General features: G+C 36.2%; 1 protein-coding gene across 1 annotated transcript in view; it reads left to right on the top strand.

The window, feature by feature from the left end:
• The window catches only part of DCDC1 (doublecortin domain containing 1), a 97,336-nt gene that overhangs the window by 19,673 nt on the left and 59,254 nt on the right, over positions 1 to 18,409 (top strand). Inside the window, exon 3 of the mRNA XM_036105443.2 lies at positions 4,757 to 4,926. Coding sequence (XP_035961336.2) covers positions 4,763 to 4,926 — 164 coding nt within the window. The 5' untranslated portion in view covers positions 4,757 to 4,762. The remainder of the gene's footprint in view (positions 1 to 4,756; positions 4,927 to 18,409) is intronic.

Genomic DNA, 18,409 nt, shown 5'->3' on the forward strand with positions numbered 1-18,409 from the left:
TTTCAGAGTTCAATATTTCATTTTTGAGTGCTAATGTAAGTAGTAATGTTTTTTTTTAATTCAAGTATAATTAATATACAGTTAGATTAGTTTCAGGTTTACATTATAATGATGTAACAGTTGTATATATTTCTCAGTGCTCATCACGTTAAGTGTACTTTTAATCCCCTTCATTTCTTTCACCCATACTTCCACCTACCTCACTCTGGCAACCACCAGTTTGTTCTCTGTATTTAAGAGTCTGTATTTTTGTTTGACTCTTTTTCCTTTGTTCATTTGTTTTGTTTCTTTTTTTTTCTTTTAAGTACTCTCTATGCTCAACATGGGGCTTGAACTCATGACCCCGAGATCAAGAGTCACATGCTCCACTGACTGAGCCATCCAGGCCTCCCTGTTTTGTTTCTTAAATTCCATATATGAGTGAAATCATATGTTCTTCTTTCTCTGACTGACGGATTTCACTTAGCATTAATATCCTCTAGGTCCATCCATGTCGTTGCAAATGGCAAGGTTTCATTCATTTTTATGGCTGAGTAATATTCCTTTATATATATATAAAGTAATATCCATTCCATATTTTAATCCATTAATCTATGGATAGATTTTTATCCATTCACCTATGGATGGACACTTCCATACTTTGGCTATTGTAAATAATTGCTATAATAAACATAGGGCTTCATTTTTTCTTTTCAAATTAGTGTCTTCTTTGGGTAAATACCCAGTAGTGGAATTACCAGATATGAAGCCTTTTAAGATGATGGTATTTCCATACTTCTTGTCTTCTTGCTTTATATCTTTCTGCCACATGAGTGCTTTCCTTTATTCCTTCTATCTCCAGCCCACTAGAAGCACCATATAATGTGAGTTTGAATATTCAATTCTGCTATACAAGATAAAAAAACAAATGGGATGATGACACTCATAAGAAATGTTGAGCATCTGGGTGGCTCAGTCGGTTAATCATCTGCCTTTAGCTCAGGTCATGATCCCAGGGTCCTGGGATGTAGCCTCACAACAGGCTCTGCTCAGCGGGGAGTCTGCTTCTCCTCTCCCTCTCCCCCTCCCCCTCACACGCCCGCACTCTCTTTCACTCTCTCTCAAATAAGTAAATAAAATCTTTAAAAAAAAAACCACTTTGGTTTGTATTTCTAACAGATAATATATTTTTTTAAATCACAAGCATAAAATTGTTATTTTATTTGCCATTATTTTTTTAAGATTTTATTTATTTATTTATTTATGTAGAGGAAGGGCGAGAGAGCACAAGCAGAGCCTGACATGGGCTCAATCCCACAACCCTGAGATCACGACCCCAGCTGTAATCAAGATTCAGATGCCTAATCAACAGAGCCACACAGGCACCCCTATTTGCCATAATACCATTACCCATAATATCCAAAACTGAGTGTTGTACCCAATAGCAAATAACTTATGAAGACAAATATGCCCAATAAATTTTTAACAGATAATATAACAATACCATTTATTCATACCCAATAAAATAATTTCCTTAGTATCTATAATACCCAGTTTGTGTTCAAATGTCAACAATTGCCTCAAAAATTTGTCTTATTAAAGTTAGTTTGTTTGGGGTGCCTGGGTGGCTCAGTCGTTAAGCGTCTGCCTTTGGCTCAGGTCATGATCCCAGAATCCTGGGATCAAGCCCCGCATTGGGCTCCCTGCTCTGCAGGAAGCCTGCTTCTCCCTCTCCCACTCCCCCTGCTTGTGTTCCCTCTCTTGCTGTCTCTCTCTCTGTCAAATAAATAAAATCTAAAAAAAAAAAGTTTGTTCAAATTGGGATCTAAACAAGGTTTATGAATTGTGTTTGGTTGATATAATTCTTAGTCTCTTTTCACCTGTAACATTTCTCCATCTTTATTTTCAGTGTCATGTCATTTAACACGTTTTTCTACCTCCAGTATTTCTCACAAACTAGAAGTTAGATCTAGAGACCTGGGTACATTTTTGGGTAGGGGATGACGTGGCACTTATGCATGTGCGGGCTTACATCTTTTTTCTCATAGGTTAGTTTTAAAGTACAGCTGTTTCTTTCTTTTTTTTTTTTAAGATTTTATTTATTTGAGAGAGAGAGAGCTCAGGAGCAGTGTGAGGGACAGAGGGAGAAGCAGACTCCCACTGAGCAGGGAGCCCAATGCAGGACTCGATCCCAGGACCCTGGGATCATGACCTGAGCTGAAGGCAGACACTTAACCAACTGAGCCACCCAGGCGCCCCTCTCCGCAAACTTTTATTTCCCCTGCATTTCTTCTACAGAATTTTATCTTTTATGCTTGAAAGTCTTTTTTAGGCTTTCTTTAAGAAAGCATATATATGGAAGGCAAGGATCTGGACATTGATTTGCTTATAACTATCCACACTTACTTGCCCCTTGGAAAGCCCCATGTACTGTTTTATTATTGGTAGTTAGTACCCCAACCTGAAGACCATCAAGCCTTTTCTCTTCTGTAGCTGACACATTTTACCGCTATGTGTGAGCACATCAACTTTATGAAGTGGCTACTATTCTTAACCCTTTCTTACAAATGAAGAAACTGATGCAGAAAGATGTTATGTGACTTGTCCAAAGTGTCACAGCTAGTAAGTGGGCAGTGGGGATGTAATCCCAGACACTCTGGCTCCGGAGTCCAGGCCTATAACCACTGTGTGCTTGAATGCCTTTTTTAAAAAAAGGGTGGAAGAGCAGATCTAGGGGTGGGCATGAGTGAGAGCTCCTATTCATGTAAAATGATTAAGAGATGGAAGTAAAAAAAATAGTGGTTTTTCAGTGTGTCAGTAAATAAACTATGCATGTGTTATTAAACATAAGGCAGTGCCTTTACCTGTACTTGGCTAAAATACCATAGTAGTGTCAGTCAAATTAAAATTAACACATTTTTATTTCTTTAATCTCTAATTAACAATTAGTTTTCATTTAATTAGTAATGTGCATGATTGATATCTGCAAACTTATTCTATTCTGCATATTCTACTTAACCTATTATATGTTCTACTTTTAGTGAGGATAACACTGTTTTTATAGTAACATTATAGAAGAAATATTGCATTTAATAATGGTAGTGATTTCACACTTATATAATTCATTCCACCAAAAAGCATCCTGAAACTATTTTACGTGGAAAGTAAAACTATACCATCACTCAAATGATTGCCTCTTTTAAAGGGAATTGTAGGTACAGCTTTTGCTGTATATAATATACTATTTTGTATTTTTGGATTATTCTTTAATAATACTTTAGATAATTATAATAATACTGAAGATAGTAATACTTTAGAATTAATTACTTTAGAAAAGTATGCATTAATTTTGAAAACTCCTTTTTTAAACAAAATAAAGTAAGTCCTAATTAAAAAAAAAATGATTGCCTCTTTTAGTGACGATTAGGATTGTAATCATGCATAAGTAAAAAGTAAAACTATTTCTATATTTCAAGAGTTATAGTTTGATGCAAATTTTCTTAGTTTTTAATAATTGGACTATATAATAAACACACCAGGGCAGTCAAACGATTTCATTCTGCAAGGTGATTTACTTTGTAATCATGTAATTTTGCCTTGCTGTACACAGCTAGAGTTTTTCACTTATAAGCATTCCTCAATTAGGAAGATTCAACCTATGAAGGACCTGAACAAGCAGTGGTTGTTATAGAAGCCTGAGAGAACCTTGTTCCTCCTCTGTGAGAAGCTTAAAGGGAGAGGGGTAGTGTGAAAGCCAACAGCCCTTTGGTCTTCAATTGGAATACCAGAGGAGTGCTGGGCAAAGAATAGCACCTTTCCTTATTAAAGTATGGAGAAAGAGATACATTTTCTTTTTTTGATATAGATTCAGATTCACCTAACACTTCATGAATGTCTACCATATGCCAAGCACCGTGCCGGATGCTTTCATGTTCACCATTTTATTTATTTAATCCTTATAACCATGTAGATAACCAGTTTTGCAAATGGGAGGATTAAAGCACAGAAAGGCTATAATACTCATGGTCCCATAGCTAGAAAGTGGGAGAGAAAGACATGATCTTATGTATTATAGGTATGTATTTCTCCATAATACTTGTGAGTTTAAATTATATTATAGTTCTTTCATTCTTCCATATGCTTAGTTAACAATAAGTTTAGCAACTTGCTAACTAGCTAACTTGCTTTTCTGGAAAGCAGTTTAGTTCTAGGAGTATCAGGAGTTTCGGGATTAGATTCAACTGCAGACAACAAAGACCCTCTTCCAAGTCTTTGCCAAGATTTTATCACCTCAATGAGGCCTATGCTGACAAACCTATTTAAAATTGCATTCCTGGGGCCCCTGGGTGGCTCAGTCAGTTAAACATCAGACTCTTGGTTTCAGCTCAGGTCATGATCTCAGGATCGGGGGATCGAGCCCCGCATCTTCTTGTCCCTCTCCCTCTGCTCTTCTCTCTCTCTCTCTCTCTCAAAAAAAAAAGTAACCTCTACACCCAACATGAAGCTCAAACTCACAAATCAAGAATGGTATGATCTACCGGCTGAGCCAGCCAGGTGCCCCAGGATTATACCGTTCAAAGACTTAGATTCATACTTTTGTCTTCCTTTAGGCTTTCATCTCTGTTTTTTTTTTTTTTAATCATGAGATCTCACATTTAGCAACTGCTGCATAGTCTAGAACATGATGAGAAATAAATTGTGATTAATGCCCAGCCTCAATTTATAACCCTGGAGAGTTTTATCTTTTAAATTAAATAAAATTCTTCCTCATTTTTAGCTGAAAATGGCAAAAAGAGAAACAGATGATCATGGAGCATCACTTTCTCAGTCTTCTTTATCACCCTTGACTAACGCCATGGAGGTATCACCGCAGAGCAACGCTGAAGGCACCTTCAGTGGAAATACCATTCACCCAACTTATAAATGTATTTCAGAAGATTTACCAAGGTAAGAATATTATTTCAGCAGCTTAAACTGAATCCTGAAGGAGATAAAGTGCTTACAGAAAGTTGTCTGTGTAAATGCTCAATATTTTGTGGAGATGATGTCAATAATAACTTGGAGATATGATGGGCTACGAAGGTTGTTGCCTGGATTAGAGCCCTTCAATTTCTTTTATTCTATGGGAAGAAAAAAGGTAGATGATGCAATAAACAGAAATTATCCCTGGAGTTTGACTTGGACAGTAGCATAATGATAAAAATGATAATGGCAGGGCAGATAATACTTGCTCTATGCCAGTCACCATGCTAAGCACTTAACCTGCATTGTATCTATTTAGTTCTCCAAACAACCTTGGGGGGAATATAAGGCAGGTAGTATTTAAACATTTCCATTTTACCAAGGAAGAAACAAAGACCTAGATAGGTTAATTAACTTGACCAAGATCACAGAGCTTGTAGGTAGAGAACATATGGTTTGAACCCATGTGGATCTAACTCCACAGCCAGAACTTTTAACTGCTATATCCTACCACACTTCTCAGAAATGCAAAGCAGAGGAGACAGAGGTATTTTTCCTGTGTTTTTTTCTCCATTAGAAAGTGAAAGGATGAAAAAGTATCTGCCAGGTGTGTGTGTGTGTGTGTGTGTTTGTGTGTGTGTTTTAAGATTTATTTATTTATTTTAGAGAGAGCACACCGGGAGGGGGTGGAGGAGGTGGGGGAGGGCCTGAGGGAAAGGGAAAGAATCCCAAGCAGACTCCATGCCCAGCACAAAGCCTGATGCAGGGTTCAGTCTCACAACCCTGAGATCATGACCTGAGCCGAAACCAAGAGTTGGATGCTTAACCAACTGTGGTGCCACCTGGGCACCCCTATCAGGTTTTGATCAACTATGGGATGGCTAAATGTGATGTCATAGTCTTAACATTAGATAGAAAACATATACTATAAGAGCATTAAAGAAAATATTAATAAATTAAGAATTATGTTAATCTCTTATAAAAATGCCAGGTTACATTTATATCTTAAAGCGTTTTGTTTGTTAGTAAATTTAGGTGAAAGTGAAATCTAGACTTTTAGCTAATTTTTGTTTTGCTTTATTCCTCTGACCTCTGAGTCCATATTAGCAGTGTCTGAGGTTATTTACCCAGTGTACTAGCTATATGCCTAGATAATTTTTTAGAACATCATTACCCAGTATAGTTATACTGTAGAGATGTAAGTTGTTCATGAAAGTGTTCTTTCCAATAAGACAATGGAAAACAATTTCTAAATAAGATTTTTAAGTATTCCTTTCTACAAATGCCATTGCTAATATAATGTGTATTTACACATTTTTATTCCCTTTAGAATTTATTTTTATCAACTTTCCTTTTTAAAATAGTGCTTTTTATTCCAACTATCTTTTGTGTATTTTTAGATTATTTTTTTGTTAGAGTTAACTATAATTTCATTTATACGGTTTCTGCTTTCTTCTCATTTTCTTTCTTTGATTCTGATTCTTTTTAACTCTGGCCTTATTCGTCCTTTTTTTAATGTCAGTCTTTCTTTTCATGTGACACCTTCCTATCATCTGTTTTTTTATAGTTTGTTTCAATGTGCTACTCATATTTCTTTGTCTGAATCCTGACTTCTTTTTTGCCACTATTACCTGTTACCATCAACTTTGATTATGATGCATCTAGAAAATAAAGTAAACATTTTCTTGGTAATTGAATGGAAAGTCAAAGATAATGCCCAGAGATCTTTTACTTTCATGAAAAAGAAAATGATGAGTTTCAACCTGTAAGGGGTCAGGTTCATAAAGGCTAATGGTTGGCATTAATAGGATTATCAGAGAGAGGCAATTTTCTCTATAAGTAAAGACATTTCCCCCTGATTGAGGTTAAAACTTTTCTTGTCTCATTCTTGTTTTCCTTGCCACCTTTCTTCCAACGTCTTTGTGATCTTTTTATGAGAAATAATTATTAAAATATAGTCAATTTGTTTTTCCTTTACTTATATCACAAGAGATTATGTTTCTTTTCACTAAACACACTGTACGTTTTACAAAATATGCCCACATGTATTAAATCCATTCATTGCAAGCCATACAATGACTGGTCACTTTATTCTCATGTTATTACCCAGTGCTATTAATTTATTCTATATTGTATTCACATTATCCACTCTTCTCCTCTCTCTTGTGTTCTTTCAATGTTTTTCCTTTGTCACTCTGTTGTACTTGTTTGTAATAGAGTGAAAACTGCTGTGCCACGTTCCTTCCCCCAGCAAGAAAACTAATCACCAACAGTGTAAATGAGTTCAACGTATTGTGCCAAAGAAGGTCTGATCCTCGCATTTTATGACTTACCACTAGGAGGTCAGATAACTGGAAATATCTAGCCTAATTCCTATGGCTATTTCCAGGAAAGCAGCACAGTAGGAAACTTTTCCTACCTAGCTATAGTCTGATGTATTCCCAGGTGACCTGGAACAGGGCACCAGCCTTTGAGACATGGATGGCAGAATTAATTATTTATTGATAACAGGTATCTATGGACAGTTCTGTCATATTTATAGAAGGTATTTCCAAATGCTGAGTAGAAGATTTCTAAATTACAATTGCATTTTAAAATTAAGAGAATGTTGTAAAAAATTAGTATCTCTTTCTACCCCACGCATAAAGTATTTTAATGATTTTTAGCTGATGATCATCAAAGGATGTAATTTCATGATTTTTACAATAGAAAGTTAACAGTATTTTTTAATCCTGCTTGCAGCTGAGTGTGTTGCCAACTCTTTTAGTTCCCTGTGGGAGAAATTATTTTTAGTACATTAAATAAGGACTTAAATCAGTTTTTTTTTTAAATTTTTACAAGATTTTATTTATTTATTTTGACACAGACAGAGAGAGACAGGGAGAAAGGGAACACAAGCAGGGGGAGTGGGAGAGGGAGAAGCAGGCTTCCCACTGAGCAGGGAGCCCAACGCGGGGCTCGATCCCAGGACCCTGGGACCATGACCCGAGCCGAAGGCAGACGCCTAACGACTGGGCCACCCAGGTGCCCCAGGACTTAAATCAGTTTTAAAAGTGAATCACCAACAACTTTTTGTTATATATTATATGGGTTGCTTTTTCACAGACAAATCTTGCTTTCAAGGAGACGAATAGCACCTAAACCATTCATTCACTTTTTTATGTCATTTTAGTTATCTTGGATATTTTTTTACTTCTTTTTTTTAGGTAATCTCTGTGCCTAACATGGGGCTTGAACTCACGAGCCTGAGATCAAGAGTCTCATGCTTTACTGACTGAGCCAGCCAGGTGCCCTGGATCTTGGCTATTTTTAATTGGAATGAATCTTAGATTCTTTTTTAAATAGAAAAATTTGGTCACATTTCCTTTTCCAGTGACAGTTTAAGTTTAGCAATTTCATCATTCCAAAGACGAGCAGTCCATTCCCAGCATGGAATGGGCAGCAGAAGGGAGTGAGGGAAGACAGCAGCAGTGAAGGAAGCAAGGAAACACCTTCAGTGCTCTACCTTCATTCCCAACAAATTACATTTGGCGTAGTTCATAACTTTTTTCAAAAATTTTTTTCAAAAACAAAATCTCTACAGATCTAAAGATTAATGTATTATTTCCTTTTAAAATGTTAAAAGACTATATTGTTTCCTTTGGAAGATTTACATTTCCTCTGGAAACGTTGTATATGGTATCTGTAACCTCCTCCAGTTTTAGATTTAAGAGGTACCTTGTTTTTATTCCTTTGTATTTTGCATAAGCACAAATATTCTTTTCTTCCTTTGGGTGGGATGATACTATACTCAAATGGGTCCTTTACCCAGGGAACTTGCTCTTCTTGTTTAGAATTTCCTTCTGTAAAAGTAAAAAAGTTCAATTTAACAAACGTTGAATAGCTCCTAGAGGGTATATATGTGGCTTGAACATAACACATTGTTTATTATTCAATCATCAAGTTCTAAGTAAAAATTTGACATAGTATGTGTTATAAAATAACTGGAAATTGTGCTGCAATTGGGATACCCTTACCTAAATTTCTAGGCCAAACTAGAAATACAATTTCTTCTGCTATTGGAAATAAAATTTGGGGGGAATTTTTCAGTTTTATTATTATCACTTCTGTTATTTACTTTCTATGATGTTTAAATCACATTTTATCTAGTAATTGTAGAAAGTTATTTATATCTTTAGGTTATTCATTTCATCAAGTTGGAAAAAGGTTCTGATGAAGTTTAATGAAATTTTTGTGCTTTATGTACTCCAGAGATTTTATAGCAGGTTACATTCACCAAACATATGTGGGGTTATTTCTTTTATCAGTTGCATTTCAGTATTTTAAGCTGGTGATTTATTATTGAATGTACTTAGGGTTATTTTCCCTTATGTTTACATTTTCTTATTTGTATTTATTCCAATTAGAGCGTTTAATTACCATTAAAATGGTAATAGGATAAAGATAAGTTTTACAAATGACAATATTAAAAAAAAAACATAACTCTTCGTGAAGGTTTAAATGCCATACGAATATAAAGCAAGAAAGATATGCTTGTCAAATATACAGTATAAATAAATAATTTAGATGAAAATGGTTGACTACATTTAACAAAGAGACTACCAAGTAATGAGGGGCTAAAGAGTGGTTGTTAGATTTGATGTACTTCATTGTATATTGTAAGTAATTGCTATCCATAAAAAAATCTATGGCTTCTGTATAAGAAAAAGAGACATTTTGACAGCCAACACTGGTATGAAGCGACAGCAAGTACAAATCCTTGGCAACTGTCATTATTCTGCTGTTGAATTCATATCTAAACTGTGTGATGACTTAGACCTGCATGTTTGTTATTGAGCCATTATCTGTCAAAGTAGCCACACTTCCTACTTATGAATAGAATTATTAGCCACATGCAGATTTCTTCCATAGAAATCTAAATTCACCAAGCATGCTTTGTGTTTCAAAGAGCAGGGAAATAAAAAACTCTGTCATTTTTATGCTTATGCTGAAGTTTCTGGTGAAATGTTCCTGATTAAGTAAAAGTAAAATGTTTAGAAAATACCATAGTAGTTTATACTTTAGCCCATTATAAAATTAGTAAAGATTTTGAATAAAACAAAAAGTAAAGCAAGTGTGATTCAAGAACTGATTGTATGTTAGAATACTATTAGCACAAAGTAACAGAAAACTCAACTGAAAATGACTTTAAAAATGAAGAAAATGAGGAAGAATTCATTATCTTACATAACAGATGCAGGGCAATTCTAGGGTTAAATTCAGTGGTTCAGCAGTATTTTCAAGGAGCCTGGCTCTTTGGCTCCTTCCCTCTGCCATCCTCAGAATATTGGCTAGATCCTTGGGTATGACTCCTCCTACTTGCAAGATGGCTCATTACATGTTCACTCAACAACGTCCAACTAAAGAAAATGGATATTTGATCACTTATCTCTCTCTCTTTTTTTTAAAGATTTTTTTAAGTAATCTCTACACCCAATATGGGGCTCTAACTCACAACCCCCATATCAAGAGTCGCATGCTCTACTGACTGAGCCAGTCAGGCATTCCTATATTTCTTTTTATTAGGGCAAAAAACCTTTCCCCCGATGACTTGGCCTTATGTCTCATTGGCCAAATTTGGATCACAAGGTGATTACTTAACCTGCAAGGGACAAAGGAAATATAATTACCACCATTGGTGTTAGACACTGAGGATTTACCCACTGGAGCTAATCAGGGGATACCTACCATGGGCATATAAAGAGGATGAATCCTCAAATATAACTGAGGCTTTTCTTTAAAGAAAAAATCAATGGAAAAACTGTTGAATAAATATTACCTGACATAACTCTTGGGTTTGGCTTTATTATATTTTACTTCTAAAATTGTGTTTGTCGGTGGCATTTTTGTGACACATTTTGGCATGATGTCATAATTATCAAAGAATAAATCCTGCATATCAATTACTGGTTGAGTTCTAGTAGAAGTATAAAAGATACAAAACAAAGACCTTACCCTTGCAGAGTGAGATATAAAATCATGTGAAACTACAAAGCAAATCACAAAGCAAACATTTCAATATGCAAACTAGTACATTAGTTCATATAGGACCTTGGGGGGATGATTTAGAAATAAGGAATGATTAGGATTTAGTAGGCTTAACTCCTCTCATGTGTCTTGTCAGTTTGAGCAGCATTGTTGAGGCCTCCTCTATTCTGCTAACCTCTGAATTTCTCCCTCATAGTACCCAGGACTTTCCTTCACAGTACTAATCACAGTTAATAATTGTAAGTTTATATGCGTGACTATTTGTATAACATTTCTCTCTTCCACTAGACAATTATTGTTATTATGGAAGGAGTTCTAGAAAATGTAACCACTGAGTTTAGATTAATATTTATTAAATACCTGCTTATTGAAAGATGTACAGTAATGGGTATAGATCAGCTGAATGAAACCCATTGGCAAATGACTGGTAAGAACTAATGAAGGCAATGTGGTGTAATTATAGCTGAAAGATATTACAGAGGAGCAATGAGCAGGACCAACTGGTAGAATTCCTTGAATAGGAGATTGACAAGTATGATTTTATTAGTTTTCCTCAAATTTCTATAAAAAGCCACTAAGACCCACTAATGCTATTAAAGCAGAGAAATGAGAAGAAAAATTGTTCTTGTCAAAACTAGAGTTATACCCTTAAATCTTATCATAGTCTTATAATTTTCTGTACTACTTTCTGAGCATATTTTCTTAGACTTTTGGACCTCAGATCTTTATTTAGTTGTTAACTTGTGAAGTAAAAATTGTACATCAGATTTAACAAAAATTACAAAAAGTAAAGCATAATTAAACAGTAGTCTAGACTATCAAGGGGGCTACAAATTCTACAATGTATAGGCTCTATCCTTGATAATCTTTTGGATTATGATAAGCTGATATGTAGACGAGGTATAGTCGTGTTTGAGAAAAGGATAAAAGCGTAATCTACTAATGTACCTTTGAGCTTTGTAGTTCTGTGACTTATCATATCCATTATATCATGTAAAGAAATTGTTTAAAAGATTCATTTACCAGGGCACCTGGGTTGCTCAGTTGGTTAAGTGTCTGCCTTCAACTCAGGTTATGGTCTCGGGTTTCTGGGATCAAGCCCCGTGTTGGGCTCCCCTGCTCAGTGGGGCATCTGCTTCTCCCTCTCACTCAGCCCCTCCCCACTCCCTCCCCACTCCCTCCCCCACCTCTCTCTACCTACCTCTCAAATAAATAAATAAAATCTTTAAAAAAAAATTCATTTACCTAAAGTATATAGTTTTTAATTAACTGATAGTTTTTATTCATACTGCTTTAAGGTTAAATTTTGACATGTTTTATTTCATCTTCATCTAAGCACACATAAAATCCTTAAAAATATACATAGTTTGGGGTGCCTGAGTGGCCCGGTCGGTTAAGTGTCTGCCTTCGGCTTGGGTTGTGATCCAGGGGTCCTGGGATCGAGCCCCACATCAGGCTCCCTGCTTGGCAGGGAGTCTGCTTCTCCCTCTCCCCCCTGCCTGCACTCTACCTACTGTGCTCTCTCTCTCTCTGTCAAATGAATGGGTGAAATCTTTAAAAAAAAAAAAATATATATATATATATATTTATACATAGTTTAATATATGTAGACACATCTCATCACAATTTTTGTTCTTGAATAGTGTTTTCCAATACCTGAAAATAAACTAATTCAGAAGTAATGTTGCTGATGTTGTTTAAAGGAAACATATGAGAACTTTTACATCCAAGTGAATATCTCCTCCTTTAAAATACTCTCTTTAGGAAGTAATTTATTCTAATAAAAATGCCATTTCTCAAAGCATTTTTTTAGTTCCTCTTTGAATTTGTCATCAAAATCTGTGACATACTCTTTAAATATCCTCAGTACTGAATGATAACAAAACTCAATCTTACGTACTTATATTTAAATTTTCCAGAAAATTTACCTCAGATCAGAATCTAAATTTGGCATAAAAAATGGATAATGAAAACTGCATAATTATGGTAGGCAGAAATTTAATATGGCCCCCAAGATTCCCACTTCCTGGTGTATATGGCTGGTATAATTGCCTCCTCTTGAGTGTGGGTAGGATTGTGAATATGATAGGATGTCACTCCCATAATGAGGTCACATGATAAGGTACAAGAGATTTTTGCAGTTGTAGTTAAAGTATGTAATTAATTGTCTTTGAGTTAAATGGGAAATTATCCTAGTTGAATCAGATCAACTCTTAAATGAAAATTTAGAGGTCAGAAACAGAAAAATCAAAAAGGTGAGTTTCTGTTGGCCTCAAGGAAGATGATAGTCACCATAAATTCTACAGCTATAAGGAACTAAATTCTGGCAAAACGTGAATGACCTTGGAAAAAAGACTGTGAGCATCAGATGAGACTGTAGCCCCACTGACATCTTGATTTCAGTTTTATGAGATCCTGAGCAGAGGGTCCTGCTAAGTTTTCCCCGGACTCTTGACCCAGGGAAACCATGTAATAATAAATAGGTATTGTTGTAAACCACTAAGTTTGTGGTAATTTGTTGCCCAACAATAGGAAACTAATAGAGATAGATAGATGATGATAGATAGATAGATAGATAACAGATATTTTTTAAGAAGTTATATTTTTGAAGTAGTGTGATTGATATTCTTGTACCAACCTAATATAGTATAATTTAGGTTTTAGGCTGGGAAAAAAAAATGCTTTTTACCAGTGGTAAAAGAGTAAATAATACAGTGATGAATTAGAATATTTGACAGAAATTGAGGCCTAGCATTTTAGATGGAGGACATAATCAATGAAGTATAGTGATTCCAGCTATCAAATCTACCAGGGCAAATGTGAATGCACAGGAAGGAAATGCATTTCTATATACAAGGGCAGCATAGAAGGGCACCTGGGTGGCTCAGTCAGTTAATCGTCTGCCCCCTGGCTCTGGTCATGATCCCAGGGACCTGGGATTGAGCCCAGCATCGGGCTCCCTGCTCAGCAGGGAGCCTGCTTCTCCCTCTCCCTCTGCCTGCAGCTCCCCCCTGCTTGTGCTCTCTCTGTGTCAAATCAATAAATAAAATCTTAAAAAAAAAAAAAAAACAAGGGTAGCATAGAAATCTTACCAAAGAAGGAACAATTTGAGATCTGTATATATGTGGATCTTTTACAGATATAATAAAAGATTTATAGTAGAGACACATCATAGACTTCCAGGACAAGATAATAAGACTGACATAGAAATGTTAAAAAGAAAATCTGTGTTATAAAATTAGCTCAGGTTCCAGAATGTGGTAGATAGCCTCAACAGTAAGTGAGGACAAAGTGAGGTTATTTTTTATGATAAAGGATCATTTCCTAAAACATTGGTTTAGGAATCCACATGGTATTCCTACACCCATCCATAGAGAATAAAGATAAGCCAATAAATAAAAGTGACCTTAGTATTAAACTAAATTCAGTATCATTTGGGAAAAACAAAGTCCAAGAAAACTGCCATTCAGCTTATCAAATTTTATAAAAAACAGTTGTAACAAAATCTAGATTTTAAAATAAATTGTAGGGCACCTGGGTGGCTCAGATGGTTAAGCGTCTGCCTTCGGCTCAGGTCATGATCCCAGGGTCCTGGAATCGAGTCCCACATCAGGCTCCCGGCTTAATGCAGAGCCTGCTTCTCTCTCTCCCTCTGCCATTCCCTCTGCTTGTGCTCTCTGGCTCTGTCTATCTCTCTGTCAAATAAATAAATAAAATCTTAAATAAAATAAAATAAAATGAATTATAATGTAAATTTTATGTAATTATTATTTATAAGAAGCACAGGGAGGACAGGATGTAAAGCCTCAAGTCCTGGCAAGCAGAATTTTGGAGCTGAGTTCCCTGCATAAAATCAGGAGACATGAAAGATAGATACACCTACCCATGGAAAAATGGAATAAGAAAATATAGACCACCAGCCCAAGGAAGCAGCAATAAATGGGTATGATGTGTTCTAAGGTTCTTGCCTTGTCCAGAAAGTAATTAATTAGTAATTAAATTAATCTTTAACAAGACTAAGATTCATATTGTAATAGCTAGTGTTTCCATAAAAAGTAAGGTTAAACAATGTAGGACATTCAACCTAATAGAAATGAAAATGAAATAATAAAAAAGATGTTATTTAATCTGAGAGAAAACAAGAAAGGAATGAAAAGGAACATAGAATACATAGGAAAAATAGAAAACAAATTGTAAGATTATAGGCCAAATTCTCAATTAAAAGACAAAAACTATCTTGGTGAATGAGATAACTATGTGAATGTAGAGTACAATTCTCAGAAGGCAAAAACTTTGGGGGGAAGATAGCTATGTGAAGATATATATAAATCTGGAGGTGGAAGGAAGTTCACTTTAATAAATCTGAATGTCATGGGATTTCTAAGAAATATTTGCAGAGGAGGCAAAAGGATCTTTCAAAGAAAAAAGGTGAGGAGAATAAGAGAAAGAAAGACAAATAAAGAGACTACAATTATGGTGACTTAAACACAGTCTACACGTTAGAGTTCTATTAGCTAAAGAGCGCTGCTGGTTCACTGCTCCTAGTGTAGAGCTACCTCCTTTGCCCACCTCTCCAGTCACACGATGCAGTGTCTCTGCTTATCTTGGTATAGGAGACAGGCCATGCAATTCCCCTGCCAAGTATGTTTTCCTCTTTTGGCATGCATCTGAGAGTCCATCTTACTCGAAGCCCTCTTCATCTTATTATCCTGCTCTCCTGTCCATAGTTTTTGGGCCACTGACGGGTACTTTCCCATCCACAGGCTTGCCAGTGGCTTATGAGATTGCCTAGCTTAAGAATTCTATCCAACAGGGTGTCCTAAACTGGGTAGTGATGCAGTTAAACTTTTGGGGGCATTGAATGTAAGTCATAGAGAGTCATCAGAAAGTAGTGTGGTATAGAAATGGGGAGATACATAGAGGAATTAGCAGAACCCATGAGGACTGAGAAGAACAGAGGTAGGTTAGGCAATAATGATGTAAGAAGAGGAAGCAGTTAGGCATAGAAGGATAGATGAGGTTGCGGAGTCAAAAAATGTGGCACTCTACTAGAGTTGTGGTTTTTGTTGTTGTTTTGTAATTTTTTTTTTTAAGTAAGCTTGATGCCCAATGTGGGGTTTGAACTCACGACCTGGGGATCAAGAATCACTGAGCCAGACAGCAGTCCTTGTTTTTTAGTTTTTTAAGTTGAGTGTAGTTAACACATAATGTTATGTTAGTTTCAGGTGTACAACATAGTGATTGGATAAGTTTATATATTATGTTATGCTCACCGCAAGTATAGCTACCATCTGTTCCCAGACAATGCTATTACAATAATAATCACTTCTACGGGAGTTGTTTTTAAGTCACTAGTATATTCTGAAGAGCAGTGAATGGCCTTCTCTTTGTGCCCTGCTGGAGTGGTTTTATTTTCTTTTTTAAGTTTCTGTAGTAACTAGTAACAAGCTCAGTCACCTGAAACCCAAGTGTGTTTGAGCTGAATGGTCCTAACACCCTCATTTCCAGCATTAATTTAACAAACCATGTGTATGGGTTTAATTCCCTTTGTAGGAAAAGTTAGCTTTGCCAAACAGTTCTGTGATTATCTTCTCACACCCAAAGACTAGGCAACACATCAACTGTTAAAAGAAAGAAGAGTTTAATAGTGTATAAGAACTAGTGCAAACCTGTCATCAGCATTGATAGAACAAATCAAAACTGAAGACTACAGATGGTGGGCCAAAAGTGACATTTTCACATGAAAAACTACCTTTTCTCCCCCTTTTTGATATAAATTACTAGAGAAAAACCAATAATAAATAAATATGGTAAAATCATATAATTTAGTTTAATTCTTTTAACCATTTACCAGGTAAATCTCATATAATTTATTGTCCTAACCCTACCAGAATCATGTGGAGTTGGGAGGGAGAAGGATGCGAGTTTCCCTAAAGGATTCCAGTGCTCTTACCAGAAGACAGGGGGAAGATATGCCAGCAGACGAAAACAGTAAATAACTTTTACATGATTAGATTGAGGAAGGCAAGATATAAATAAAATTACTTGATAAAATTTACATTCTAGTAAAATCTATAAAGATCATATAGCAACCTGAAAAATGGTTATAAGACAGTATTTAGGTAAAAAAGGCAACATACTAAATTAAAAGTGTGACACATGATGCAGGGTCATCGAGCAAAATGGTCAAGAAAGAATTCTTGAGGCATTTTATGGTACAAAAAGATGTTTTTATTAGCACACTGGGACAGGACCCGTGGGCAGAAAGGGCTGCACTGTGATTGTGAGAAGTGACTGATTATATAGGGTTTTCTATCCCATGGAAGTGAAGGTGATGGTAGGGCTCCAGGACATTGAGTCTATAGGTTCTTGGAGGTCTGGCTATTATTAAGATTGTGTTTTTCTTGTTAATCATTAAGACAGTTACAAACAATAGTGGAGTTTCCTGTCCTGCATGACTGCGATCATTATCAGTTGACAATTTGTTTCTCCCTACCTTTGTTCTTACAGTGCCTGAGGAATGTTACACATATCCCACCCTAAGGGGAGTGGGGCTTGTGGGGTGTCAGCTCCAGTTTTGCCCTCAGCTTGCCTTTTGCCCTCTCATCAATACAGCTGAAACTTTGAAATTTGGAAAAAATAAAAACCTTTCACTTTCTGGTGGTGTGAAAATGGATTATTATATAAAATCATGAGGATATTTATAAACATATTTGACAATAAACAAAATGCATTCATTAAAAAAGAAAGACACAGGGCACCTGGCTGGCTCAGTCAGAAGAGCATGTGACTCTTGATCTCAGGGCTATGAGTTCAAGCCCCACACTGGGTATAGAGATTACTTTAAAAAAAAATAAAATCGGGGCACCTGGGTGGCTTGGTGGGTTAAGCGGTTAAGTGTCTGCTTCAGCTCATGATCTTAGGGTCAGTCTGCTTCTCTCTCTGCCCCTCCCCCCACTCATGCTCCCTCTCTCTCTCTCTCAAATAAATAAAATCTTTAAAGTTTTTAAAAATAAATAAATAAAATCTTAAAAAAAAAAGACACGCAATCTGCATTATGTAGAGAATTCCTTTTCTTTCTTTATATGAGAATTTGCTTTCCAAGTGACTTTTTTTTATTTTATTTTTTTAATATTTTATTTATTTATTTGACAGAAAGAGACACAGCGAGAGAGGGAACACAAGGAGGGGGAGTGAGAGAGGGAGAAGCAGGCTTCCTGCTGAGCAGGGAGCCCGACGTGGGGCTCGATCCCAGGACCCTGGGATCATGACCTGAGCCGAAGGCAGATGCTTAACGACTGAGCCACCCAGGCGCCCCTCCAAGTGACTCTTTATGGGCACTGGGAACTGTCTGAGATCCGCAGATCTCTCCTCCTGCCTGTTTGCGGCTCTTCCCCTAAGCTGAAGAGCCTCGTGACCGTTTGCAGTTCCACAGCTAGTG

This window comes from Halichoerus grypus, chromosome 11 (genome assembly GCF_964656455.1).
Source record: "Halichoerus grypus chromosome 11, mHalGry1.hap1.1, whole genome shotgun sequence".
NCBI classification, from domain to species: domain Eukaryota; kingdom Metazoa; phylum Chordata; class Mammalia; order Carnivora; family Phocidae; genus Halichoerus; species Halichoerus grypus.